This window comes from Molothrus aeneus, chromosome 1 (genome assembly GCF_037042795.1).
Source record: "Molothrus aeneus isolate 106 chromosome 1, BPBGC_Maene_1.0, whole genome shotgun sequence".
Lineage (NCBI taxonomy): Eukaryota > Metazoa > Chordata > Aves > Passeriformes > Icteridae > Molothrus > Molothrus aeneus.
Window position 1 is genome coordinate 43,619,984 of NC_089646.1, and position 13,493 is coordinate 43,633,476.

Consider the following 13,493-nt stretch of genomic DNA (forward strand, 5'->3'; position numbering starts at 1 on the left):
TTCTGGATTTTGTTGTGCATTTTAGCTCCAAGCTTAGCAGGGCTAAACTTAAGGATTGAGCTTTTAAATTACTGAAAATTAGTACTAAGGAAAATATTTCAGCACTATAGAAGATTGACAGCATGCAGACACACTGCCCTGTCTCCGTGCTCTAAAAGCCACTCATACCATGCTGAACAATTATGAGGTTTGAAACAAAAACCAAGTGCAAACATAAATCTTTAACTGAACCCTCTCATTCCTGTAAAAGTGTTTTTCTTTACAGAGGTATAAATGAATCAAAACACTTCAAAAGACTTTGACAAAAACATTTGCAGGGAAGATTAAAAGAAGACAGTAATAAAAACCCCCTACATTTTGGTAACCAAATGAAGAGGCTAACCCAAGACTTCTGAAATGAAATTTGAAGATTGCTTATACATAAGGAGCATATTATTTTATTTACATTTTGGCAGAAGGAAGCATTCAAAAGGATATCTTGCTCATCTGAACAATTAAAAGTTGGTAAAAGATTAAAAAATCCTTTATATTCCACTATATTATCTCCTCATTGAGGTGATATTTGTTTTCTTTCTTTCCTTTTTAAAGGACTAATTACAATTAATCATGCTATTATCAACAGCACTGCTATTTTTATCCACATGATTTCTAACACTGTACACTCTGGAGTTTCCTCTAATTAAAGCAAAATTACTGTCAAACTCAAAAATGTAAAGTACATATTCATGTAAATATATTTCTAAAAACTTTTACTTGACACCACGTCTAAGGAATTACTGTTTTTCAAGTCCATAGTGGTTTGAAACAGAAAGACCCAGGTCCTCCCTCCAAGTTCTTCCCTTCCCCAGGTTGGATGGGACTTTGCTGGATGAAATTGCATGGAAAAAAACAAAAGAATAGAAGAAAAACTGAAATATAGTAACATAACTTAATTCTTGCCCAGGAGGTAAGGAAACATGATAAACATTCCAAAGCATTCCAAAGAAGTAGAAATCAGAACGTGAGCAAGCTACAGAAAAAGGTTAAACATTTTTGATATAGAAAGACTGGAATGATTAGAGAATCACACTAATGGAAAACCCATTTCACCTTTCACTTTAGTTAAAGAACATTATCTTTACAGAAGGATTACAAGAAATATGCTACCAAATCAGCAGTACAAACACACACCTAATTTCTGAAATGGGATCATACAAATATCTAGAGAAAACATATTAGAAATACTGAGCTGAAATCTAGGATGGATTCATTGAACAGGACCAAGAACCCAGTCCATTTTTAGCTTGCTAGTATTTTCAAACACTAAAAGCAAGATACAAATCAATAACCTGCAGCTGTTTACCAATATTTTCTACACTGCTAAAAAATCCCTTTCCTAGTTCTTGGAAAAGCTCCTGGAAAAGCAAAGCTTTTCTGCATTAACAAAGACGGACACATAATCTCCATTAAATGACTGTATTCCTAACGATCATGTGCTTTGTTTTGCAAACAAGCTATGGTCTCTTACAGGATGCTCACTGAATGTAATTTACAAGCAGAATGAATAATATGCCAGACCTAAGTGTATAAGAAAGTCTGACATGGAAAAAATACTAATTCAAATCAATTCCTTAAATTGTTTTTCTTAATAGCATGCCCTCACAAATGCAGTGAGGTGTAGCTCTATTAGAATTGCATACTCAGCTCTGTTGATATGGACAGTTTCCCCATATATACAAAATCCTGTGAACAGCATTGGACATTTATAGGTATTACACCCTACGTGTGGGACAACTGCAGCTGGGTACTATCTCCATTGCAGAGAAAATAAAACATGTAATGGCAAATGTTATCTTTGTATCATGACACTGAAATATACAGACAGGAGCTCTCTTGGTCAGGGAAAATCACAGATGTACAACAAGAGCCAGGACCAGTCTTTGCCACAGAATGCCAGTTTTTCTTTCAAACACCCTCTATTACTTGAGCTCTCATTTGGCATTTACAATGGTCTAAGAGGAAATTATTCCTCCCACACTAAAGTGAAAGATCTTTAGCCACTGCTAGAAAGGACATGAGCTGGAATGCAAGAGAAAACAAACAACAAAAGAATCTAACAGCTCTGTTGTACTGCTAAATGTATTCACTACCTTTTTGCTATCCTTTCAGTCTGCATATCTCTTCCCATCTCTTCACCAAATTAAAATTAAGCAGTCTTTTTGGGAACCAATACCTTTCAGAATGTTTACATACCAGAGATACTGTATTAAAGTATCTCTTTGCCCATGCTAATCATGAACATGTGAGAGACAACACAGGCAGACTTCAGCCTCAATAGCATCAATAGTCTACCAGCCTTGTTCAAAAGCAAGAGGAAGCCTCATCAAGAAACATAACTTGATATTTTTGACCCAATGAGCGAATGGACGTCAACCTCCTGTCACTACTGTTGCAATTGTATTTCAGCTTTTGTGAGCCATGGGTTCAAGCCAAATGAGAGAGAAAAAAAGTCAGCCAGTCTCTTTGAGAGAGATTTAAGACATGATAAATCCTCAGGCACCTACGTTTTTGCAGTAACATCCACAAACTGCCCGGGGCGGAAGTGAGCAGCATACAAAGGAGTACCTGCAGGAGAAGAGGAGAGACCATGTTCAACTTAGTGCTGAAATCCTCAAACCACTGCCCAGTCATTATCCTCCAGGGCAGGTTACAGCCACAGGAAAGGAAACAGAACTTGTTATTTACATCTTATTTATTCTTCTTCATCAACCTCACTGACTGAAATAGATGCTTTGTGTTTACTGTTTAAGCACACATCTTAGGATATAACCCAATTTCAGATTAGTGGGAAGGGTCAAAGCTTTACTCAGATACATTGCCCTTCATACACTGCCAAAGCCCAAAGTGCCTAATTAGTTTAGACTCGTAATACATATGCTTAGCAAGAAAACAGAATATGCTGCACTTAGAACTACTAGCACTTCACAAGGTGGAGAGTTTTTTTAAAAAAAAATTAAACCAAAAAAACAAATAAACCAAACCCCCATCATTTATTATAAAAAAATGGGGTTAAAAAAAATAATCTTGCAACACTTCCTGTGTGAAGACACAGTGTTTCCAAACTAAACTCTGTGGCCAAAGTACAGCTTCCTCCACTGGGGAATTGTCTACATGCTGACCTTTAACAGAAACAGTGCTACTGTAGGTCTGTGACATCACTCACCTCACTGTAATTACACTAATTCCTTAAGTACCTGCAATATCAAAATATTAATTTCTGATTTGTTTTGTCTTCAGTGATTTTTTTTTCATCCAAGTGCAAATATTCTTTCATTAGCAGCTTAAAAAAAGCCAACAAAGCAAAACTGATAGCTTAGTTCATTCTAAATGAACTTTAATCTGAAGATTCACATGGCTGCATATTTCAGTTTGCAGTCTGTTATACATCCATTAAAAAAATGAAATTTTAATTGCTTCATGCCTTTTCAATTGCTTCCATGCTTTCTCAAATCTGTATGAATGCAAACTGAAATGATGCAAACCTCTCAAAAGTCTCAAACATAAAAACTTTTATATTATTTCATGTTATATTTACATAATCCACACATTTGGATAAGTGCCAACTGACACAAAATCATGCACATAAAGGATGTTATGTACAAAATACACACACTGCAAAACCAGTTTATCAAAAATTTGCTATTCTGCCTTATCTCAAGCTATTGCTTCCATTTATCAGTCCAGACTTCATGTCAGATTTGATTTTAATCAGTTACTGCAGTCTTAAATAGGTCTTGCAAAAAGCTCCACTAATGGCAACAAAGATGCAAAACAGTAGAATTTCCTACCCTATATAATTCTTCAGAAAATACCTGTAACTGCCAAAAACCACAAAACAAACATAACCTAAATACACTACCTAATAAAACCTCAGAGATGTTAAACTTCTCATTTGATCACCAAACTTCCAATACTGATTTTTAGTGAAAATGTTTGTTATAAACATGATTTAGTGTGTTTTACTTTGCAAGCTGTAAAAACAGAAAAAGCAGCCTTCATCCTACTTTTGAATGCAGCAAGAAGAAACAAAACTTCAACTGCTATTTCAGGGTCCTGAGAAATATTACCACAAACTGTGTCCCTCTCATAAGGATAAACAAAGAACTTCCTGGAACTGTATTCATATTTATGCCCAATAAGTGAGTCAAGGTTACAGATATTTACTTCTTAACTCAATGTTCAGAGTAAATTCGGATTGGATTTATTTTCTCATAGGTGGAAACATAGTATCCTGGAAAAGGCAAAAAATCCTACATCTCATGAAACAAAACCCATCTTCTGATTTTCCCTATGCAAAAAGTTTGCTTGTGCTTAATGACAAAGAATTCAGCACTTTCTATAAAAAACAACACTGAAATACACATCATAACTTCATTTAGGTCTACAAGTGGCAGATGACTGCTAAATGACTAAGCACATAATACTCAGTAGCTCAAAAAAATTACCTGGCTTAATTATGGCATCATCTGTTACATTAAATGTTGTGACTTTCTGCTTCCGTGGCACTCCAGCTTCTCTAAAAATTTCATGTGCAGACTCTGGTTTCTGCAACAAAAAGGAGCCATAAAAAAAAAAGTCATCTTAAAATACCCAAAAATCAACCTAGCACAGAAAACTATTACAGACTGTCAACATCACTTGGAGAAACAGATAGATCATACTAAAATTTAATCTTCAGGCTTGCATTTTCTCTCTACATAAAGTTTATTTAAAAATAAATAAATGCCTGCCTTTTATTTTCTGTCAAGTAGTTACCCTACAGCTACCTAATATAAATGAGATATATGAGGATATTGAAAATCTGAAGAGGGAAACTAATAATTTAGAATGTTGATGACAGATGCTACTTTTTTTTTTCATGGCTGACAAGGAGTTTGGTAGTAATTTAGAAGTAGTTTCTCTTTTTCAAAGCTTCTGATGACTTAGTTCCACACCAAATGATAAAAGTAATTTATTTAACTAACAAAACCATAGAAAAAAATTCTTGTCTTGCAGAAACTTCTAGAAATGCTTAAATTTCCACAGAAGAAAATTTTGAGTCTCTGGGCAAAAAAAGAAAAATTAGTAACAACGAGTTTATGATCCACACATTTTTAAGATATAGCAAGTACACTCAGTGTCAAACCACTGCTGACCTACTAAAGCAGAGATTTTGCTTTCAGATGAGTCTGACACATTTAAAGTACTTTAAATTATTCTCAGCTGTTTTAAGCAAGACATCTCACAGAACAGCAGATCACTGAGACAAAACCAAGCAACAGAAACAGTGATGCAGGAAAATTGTGGTCACAGGAAAAAAAAGAAAGAGATACAGCTGATTTTCCTTCAAATGATTTCTGGTAGAAAGCAATTTAAGCATCTAACAATACTGTCACACTTGGATAATCTCATCTCTGAGGTCTGCTTCTCAAAACTCCTGTGCAGTTCCCTCTCTCTCAAAAATTATTTTGTGTATTTTAAGAGCAAGTAATGTGGACAATTTAAAAAATATTACTTAGTGTACTTGGCAACAGTTTTGAAAATCTGCATGTTGCCCTTTCTTTCTGAAAGGTGTTAGAACAGGGAAGTTTTATGAAGAACGAGGAAGCAAGATGATGAGGACCTCTGATTTGGAAAAAAAACCCAGAAATTTTTCAGAAATATCAATCTGTCTTTGAGAGTGAAAAATGTTTCCCAAGAGATTTGTTAACTTGAGGTCACAGTACAAAATACTTCAAATACCTTTAAAAAACCAGAACCAACTACATACAAAATCTCTCCTAAGACCACCAATATTTGAGGGATCAGTGGAGCACCTGTATTATTCTGCAGAACTCTATGTGAGAATGAAAAATAAAGATATGGAATCCCTACTAAGTGCCTGTATATCAATCCTTTATTTCCAGTTATGTAAAACTGCTGCCTTAAGCTACAGCAAAGGGAGCCCTGTGCTCAGTTTGGGTGGCTGGAAAGAGAAACCACAGCTGAGGAAAAGCAAGTTGAAGTCAAAGGGCAAAATTCACTTGTATCTCAAGAGTCCTACTCTAGGCTGTAGCCTTGCACTGTTCTACTGTAACAGCACCTCCTCTTCAAACAGCCATGTCAGAGATATATTTTTACAAACAAAACACTTCAGTCTTTACAAACCCTTCCTAAAAAGCAATATTGAAGAGGGGAACACTGAGTGAATTCTCAGATATTCCTTATTTTTTAAAAAACCAACAATACCTTCCAGTATTATAGTAAATGATCAACACACCCTCACTTATAGCAAGCATATAAAATATTTTTGACAAAAAAAAAAAGTCTGAGCATTGGCAGAACTTACTTTTGAGCATAACTGTGCATTAAAAAATCATGAAAAATCTGTTCACTTATAACAGAGTGACATACATCAAGCTAAGAAGGAAAAATTAATCTTGCTAAAAATGCAATACCCCTTATCAGTTTTAAAGCAATTTGACACTCCAAAGAAATACAGGAAATTCTTTGTTAGAAAAATTACTGAAGGAACCTTTTGATTGAACTCATTAAAAACTAGTAGATGTGAGGAATCTGAGAAAGAGATTTTCCTATGAGGAATTAACAAAAGAGAAATTGCTTATGCTAATACAAGACAGTATCATTCAGCTTTCTTTTATATCTCACTTCTGACACTTCTGAGAGAAAAGAAACACATAAAAAGGCTGATAAACATAGGACAACAATGATCCAAACTTGCAGCTAAATCACAGAAATACATAACTTCTTAGCACCTCAACAACTAAATCTGCCCAGAATCAGCATGCCAAATTCTTCTTTAGGAATTATCTAGTTTATACAATCATGATGTCAAAAAAAAAATACAGAGCTCAGTATAATAATAATAGTAATAATAGTAATAATAGTAATAATGATGATGATGATTCCTTAGGAATTATCTAGTTTATACAATCATGATGTCAAAAAAAAAAAATACAGAGCTCAGTATAATAATAATAGTAATAATAGTAATAATAATAATAATGATGATGATGATATACAGTTCAGTCTCAGGCCTGGACCTCACCAAAGACTGCTCAAAGAATATTTAATTAATTTCTTTATTAAAATGAGTCTAAGTTTAATCAAATTAATAGAAGCTAACTTGGGAAAAGTTATGCACAAAGTCTTTAACATAACTCACACTACTAATAAGTCCTTGAGTTGACTTTTTACATAGTTCTGCTTTGAAGAAATTTTCATAGGAGCTGTTTAAAAAGAAGTTTTCTTCATACCTCCTTACTTCTAGCACGATTTTACTCTGATAACATACTGGATTTACTGGTAACATGATCTTAATGAAAAGATCAAGTCTAAGGAGTTTAATAGGCAAAATACAACTTGAAAACATTATTCCCATGACTCTTGCATGTCTTAGACCAAAGTAAGAAAAGAAAAAAACACAGCTGTCATTTTTCCAGGAAAATGTCATACCTGGAAAGTAGAAATGGACTGAAGTGACACAATAGACACCTGAAGAGTGCAAGCTGTGCTAGTCAAACGTGGCATAAACCAACTGAATAAATGAATGGTACCCTGAAGTATAAGCCTGTTCAAAATCAGCAGAATATACTAAAAAAAGCCAACAGATCTATAAAATGAAAAAAGGTCCTTCTTCTCTTACCTCCACTAAAGCAGAAACAAGTGCACAGAATAATTCTGAGGCCCTGGGATAATCATCTGTTTGAAAAATGGAAATCTATGCTCTCAAAATGCCATGATCATGAACTGAAATAATCTGCTTAGTAGTCGTGAGCCCTGGGACTTTTTTACTTGCCCAAATCAGACAAATGAGTGTCAGGATATTGCAAGAATTGAAAAATTTTATTTTACAGGAATAATACATCACAGAAACATCCTTTGAGGGAATGCTTTGTTCCTGCTTGATCTGTAACTCATCCTGGGGAATGACAGCTCTGCCAGACAACCTCAGCCACTAGAGATACCTGGGAATTCCACATAAAGCAACTGGGATGTCTAAAGAAGTGAGTGGCTTTGATATGGCTGTTGATGAGCTACAATCATGAAGCTATCTTCCTGAAAAGGTAAGTCTTAAAGTTACTTAGCAGCAGAACTATTGGCAAACTAAACAATGTCAACAGACTAGGAAAAAATTAGAACTACAGCTAAAAAGACAGTACAGAAGAGTAAGCCAGAGCACTAAGTTGTAAACAACTGATGGAGCTGAGTAAGTTTACAACAGGTTCCTGAAGTGTATTAGTATATAAGTGAAGTATCTTGCAGTCCTCAGCTCAACTGCATGTCCACAGACATAAAGAAAATACATTTCTCCACTGCTAGTGGTCCTTCAAACCCTTTCACCAGCATGGGACACTGCACATCAAAGCAAATTCCTAAACCCACAGCCTTCCTAGAAAATTAAGAGGTAAAACTTTCAAAAAGTTCCTCTTGCTATTCTCTTAACCAAGAATTTACACTCGCTTTAGGAAACGACAAAGGTGAATGTGACAAAAGATCAATTACAAAGCACGCTTGTGTGCCAAGAAATCTTTCAGAAAAATCTACTTCTGCTACTTTTGTATTGTAATCACAACAGAAACAACTCTTCCAACAGTGACACCCGAAGTGCTTCACTTACAGAAAAAGGAGATACATTTTTGCCTCCAACAAGCAGCTTAGCTGTTTTTCCACCCGACTCTTCCTTTGAAACATATCTTAAAACATGGCAATCTTGGACCTAGAGAAAAGAAAAAGTGTTCATCTGAGCATAAGCAGATGTGTATACATTAAGACAACAAAACACCAAAGTCAGTCTCTGTTTTTGTAACAGAAGATACAGTCTAAAAGTAAGATAGTGTGTTGTGTTTTTACCACTGACATTGCTTTTCCAATGAACTGAAGGCTTATTTCAGAAAAACAAAATTAGTAGAATGTGAACTAATTTCATAAATGCTCTAGAAATTATAATCACCCTTTTCACACAAGATCTGCAAAATCCCTGTTTTAAGTATTCAAAGCACACAATAAGAGCCCCCATTTTAGACTCCTGCTGCCTTGCCCTGTAAACCTGATGGCCTTCACAGCAGTGGCTCCTCTTGTGGCAGCAGTCAGTCAGCAAAAGGCTTCATCACAAGAGCAGCTGCCAGAGAATATGAAGAAGCAGCTTCAGGGCTACAAGGGCACAGAAACCAAGGTGAAAGTAATCCAAACATGCCCACAGGTAGAAAAAGAAAAGAAGTGAAGTGGGATAGTTAACCCCAGCTTTGTTGCATCACCTAGGTAACACCACTCACAGCTCTGCAGCATTTGAATAGCTGAGGCAGCAGGGCAGAGCACTTCTAAAAAGTATGGATATAAACAGAATGGGCATGGTGTATTATATAGGAGTGAAAGAAATTTTCACTTTCTTTCAGGATTTCCCACCCTGTACAAGTAGTAAGCTTCATTTTTCCTTGAAACAGCTGGTTTACAAACTGAATACAGTATAGGAGATTAAATTCATTATGGTTTATTTCACCTTAAGTAGTGTGACAGCATGTTTTTCTCCTGATTTGGTCCATATCGGCATCATTCCCAGTTTTACTGCAACAACACCAACTCTGATGGAATCTGTCGATCAAACAGAACATGGATGCACCTTCACACTTAATAAATGAAAGAGGTCAAATAATAATCTGCAAAGTCCCATGAATTCTTATCTTTTCTAAGGAGGTGAAGGAAAGAAAACATCACTAAGTCCTTGCAGGTATGCTGGGGGTTTTTAACCCCACCAGCAGTAAAGTTCTACCTGTTTCAGTTGTGTTTGATAGAAAATGCAACTACTTTTGGTTTGTTTTTCTTTTCCAAAATACAGGGCCAATGTATTAGAGCTAAACTAACTATTGAAAAGTTTGCTGAAGGAGGTTCTTCCCACCCCAATCTCTGCAATGGCAACCTGTCAAGTATGCCACACAAATGATGTGACCCTTTTGAAAGCTCAAAAACTTAATTCTGTATTCTAGTCCATAAGAAATTGTAATCACAGACCAGAAGTGGGATGTATTATATTTCACTTTTTCTTCAGAGCCCAGCAATATTAACAAAAACATTTACAAGTTCATACTCTCCTTTATACTCTAAGGAGACTTTTTTGACAAATTCTTAATTTATTATCTTCTTGTTGTACAGCAGTGGGATGGGCCAAGAGCTGAACTAAAAACTATCCTTAAGAACTAAAAGTTTTTTAAAGGTTCTTAACATCTTGTAATATTTTAAATGTGTTTTAGAGAACTAATGTATTACATTTACTTATCTACCAGGAGATTTATTGAGTGATTGATGTGAAAACCAAAAGGAGAATACCTCACAAGACACAATCCTGATGTTACTGAATTCAACAACACAACAACAGTATTAATTTCAGCATGAACAAGTATTTCAGAAGTGATGCTTTCTCACCTGGTGTCCACTTATTCAGTGGCCATGGCTCATCTTTCAGAGGGCACAGTTTGCTGGCTGTCTGAGCTTTGTACTCCTCTGCAGTTATCTTCTTGAGGAACTCCACATTCTCTTCAGAAAGATGCTCGTGCCACCATGTTGAACTGTTGATGTGTCTGACTACAAAGCCCAGCTGATCCCTTTCCAGAGGTGGGAAAAGGTTTTGAGTGTCTTATCAGTACAAAAAGTGTCTCATAACATGTATGTTACATCTAATTTATAAAACACCTGATTATCTGTCATTTGACTAAGTATTCTGAATTATACCAAAGGAGAGCGAGCAACAACAAACCAACCAACCACTCATTTTAAGATAAAAAACCCCAGCCAGATCCATGAACAAAGAGATTACAGTAGTTACTGTTTACCTTAACTTTAGCAAGACGTTTTAAAACAAACTCTGGTGGCATCCTTCTGTCCAAGATGGGATGTTACGGCATGGATGGGTGGGCCATCAGCTGAGAAAAGACCTGTCTGGATTGTCAGCTGAAGGAGTCACAGCTGATGGTTTGGACTCTACTAGAAGGCCAGTTACAAGCAGAGCTCCCCAAGAGTCTATTCAGGAACTTGTCCTGTTCAATATCTTTTTCAGTGGCCTCTGACAGGGGATGAGTGCACTGTTCTTAAGTTTGAAGGGAGCAGTGGATGATGCCCAGAGGTGTCCCTCTGCCAACCAGAGGAACAAGCCAGCAAGGAACCCAGTGAGATCCATAATGCAGAAATGCATAGTCCCATCCACAAGTGGCATGGAATAATTTGTGAGAAAGCTACCGACAAGGCTGAGGCAGGCCATGTCACAAGGCGCACACCAGGAGAGTGAGAGAAGTGCTAGAAGCTGAAGAGGGGTTTCGGATTTGACCTAAGTAAAAAAAAAATGTTCAGCCTGAAGACAATCTAACACTGGCACTGGGGTCTAGAGGGACTGTGCAGTTTCAGTCCTTAGATGCTTTCAAGACCCACAACTACAAAGCCCTGAGCAACGCGGTCTGACCTCAGGGCTGGTCACACTGTGAGAAAGAACTGAGACCTCAGCTTAGAACTTGGCTCCTCAGCTCCCTTCCAGCCCCAACAACTCTGTGATTCTACAAACACTGCTGAACAGCTCAGTGTCCTGCCATAAATGTTATGAGGGCTGAAAAAGGCTTGATTGCTCCCTAATCCTCTGCAACGTCAACAAAGGAGTATTTAATAGTACAGGCAGTGCATGCACGTGGCCAGCGGGCCAAGGTGACCCCAAACACGGCAGGTCAAGTCGCTCACTATGCTCCAAAGACACTTTGGACGCGAACACGCCTGTCCTGCCGTAACTCCCTCGCAGGCTGGGGCTACTTCTAAGGCTGGAATGCCCCAGCAGTAACCCTGGCACCCCGAACAAAGCTTCCAGGGCTGCCAGTAGCTGCACACAGAGGCCTCTCTCTCCAAAGCGCGGCGCCCAGGGGCGAGAGAGGCCCCGGGCCGAGCGAAAAGGCGGCTCAGGTGCCCCTCACCTTCCAGCACCTGAAGGGAACTTACAGGAAGGACGAGGCAAAGCTACTTACAAGAGCCTGTAGTGACAGGACAAGGGGGAGTGGGTTCAAACTAAAAGATAGTAGGCTTAGATTAGATATTAGGAATAAATTCTTTGCTGTGAGCGTGAAGCTGCCCAGAGAAGCTGTGGATGCTTGGCAGCGTTCAAGGCCAAGCTGGATGCAGCTCTGAGCAACCTGGTCTAGCAGAAGGCGTCCCTTCCCACAGCAGGGGGGTGGAACTAGATTATCTTCAAGGTCCCCCTCCAACCTAGGCCATTCTACCATTCTACGACCTCGGGGCTGCGAGAGGGGCCGAGCCACGCTCCGCTCCCCGCTGTTCCTGCCGCTTCTTCTTTCCCTCCCGTCCCCCGCAGCAGCCTCTTCCCCTCCCAGCCGTAGCGCTACCTGTGTCCGGGAGCGGGAGCCGGCGCCGCCGCCGCCCAAAGGCGCCCGCCGAGCCGGGCCAGCCGCCCCCAGCCCGCCATGCCGCCACCCCGGCGGAGCCGCCGCCGCCTTCCGGCCCCGCCGCGTCCGCCGCTGCAAACCTTCCGTGCTGCCCCGGACACAGAGTTCCGCCCCGCGGGCGGCGAGCTCAAGAGTGACAGAAAACCTCCCGAATCACCCCAAAATCGTGGGCGTGGGCTGCAGCACCCGTGGCTGATGGAGCTACTCTGACTCGGGAGGGAATATCTCACCCGAGGGCGAGGACGTGCAGAAATAGCCACGGGTCCCTTTCCCCCGCAGCCCTTCCATCCCTGCCATGGCTCCTCTGCCTGCATTGCAGGCGCCAGGCAGTAAAATCCTGGGATTTCAGACACACACGCGTGTCTAAAACGGGAAAATGGCAGCGGCTGGTGGGGTTTATCGCTGGCAAGCACCCCTTAGGCACACCGGGTTGCGGGACAATGGGGTCAAAACCTTCCTGCAGGTGTTGAGCAGGTGCCCTCAGGGTGCGGTGGTGTCGGGAAGAAGCGACTCTGCTGTGTCAAACTTCCTCGGGATGCGGGGCTTAACCACGTCAGGGCTTTGCTTCCATGGAAATGAGCGACAGGGCGAGAGGAAAAGGTCTCAAGTTGTGCCAGAGACAGTTTAGATCGGATATTGGGGAAATTTCTTCTTGGAAAGAGTGGTTAAGCATTGGAACAGGCTGCCCGGGGAAAGTGGGATCACCATCCCTAGAGTGTTCACAAAACCACGTAGATGTGGCACTTAAAGGTTAAGGACGGGGTGATGTGATGGCCCTGGCAATGCTGGGATAAGGGGTGGAATCGATGATCTTAGAGGCCTTTCCCACCCTGAACGATCCCATCCCTCTGTGACTGTGTGCTCCGAGCCTGTGGCTGGGCCGTGTGACAGCCAGCGAGCAGCAGCGTTTATGGGAAGGGTATTTAATAGTGTAGCCAGGGAAAGTTCCTGGTAAACTTAAAATGGGTGGGTCAGAGGGGCAGCCTGACACAGGGATGGTACCTGTGACACTCTGGCTTTGGTGTGGTCTGGCTTTCATCAGTA

General features: G+C 39.5%; 1 protein-coding gene across 1 annotated transcript in view; it reads right to left on the reverse strand.

Annotated features, from left to right (window-relative positions):
- Window positions 1-12,486, reverse strand: part of MRPL3 (mitochondrial ribosomal protein L3) — a 28,375-nt gene extending 15,889 nt beyond the window's left edge. Inside the window, exons 1-6 of the mRNA XM_066571766.1 lie at window positions 12,390-12,486; window positions 10,438-10,616; window positions 9,518-9,609; window positions 8,639-8,737; window positions 4,485-4,584; window positions 2,544-2,604 (exon numbers count right to left, since the gene is read on the reverse strand). Coding sequence (XP_066427863.1) covers window positions 2,544-2,604; window positions 4,485-4,584; window positions 8,639-8,737; window positions 9,518-9,609; window positions 10,438-10,616; window positions 12,390-12,469 — 611 coding nt within the window. The 5' untranslated portion in view covers window positions 12,470-12,486. The remainder of the gene's footprint in view (window positions 1-2,543; window positions 2,605-4,484; window positions 4,585-8,638; window positions 8,738-9,517; window positions 9,610-10,437; window positions 10,617-12,389) is intronic.
- Between the last annotated feature and the right edge of the window lie 1,007 nt (window positions 12,487-13,493).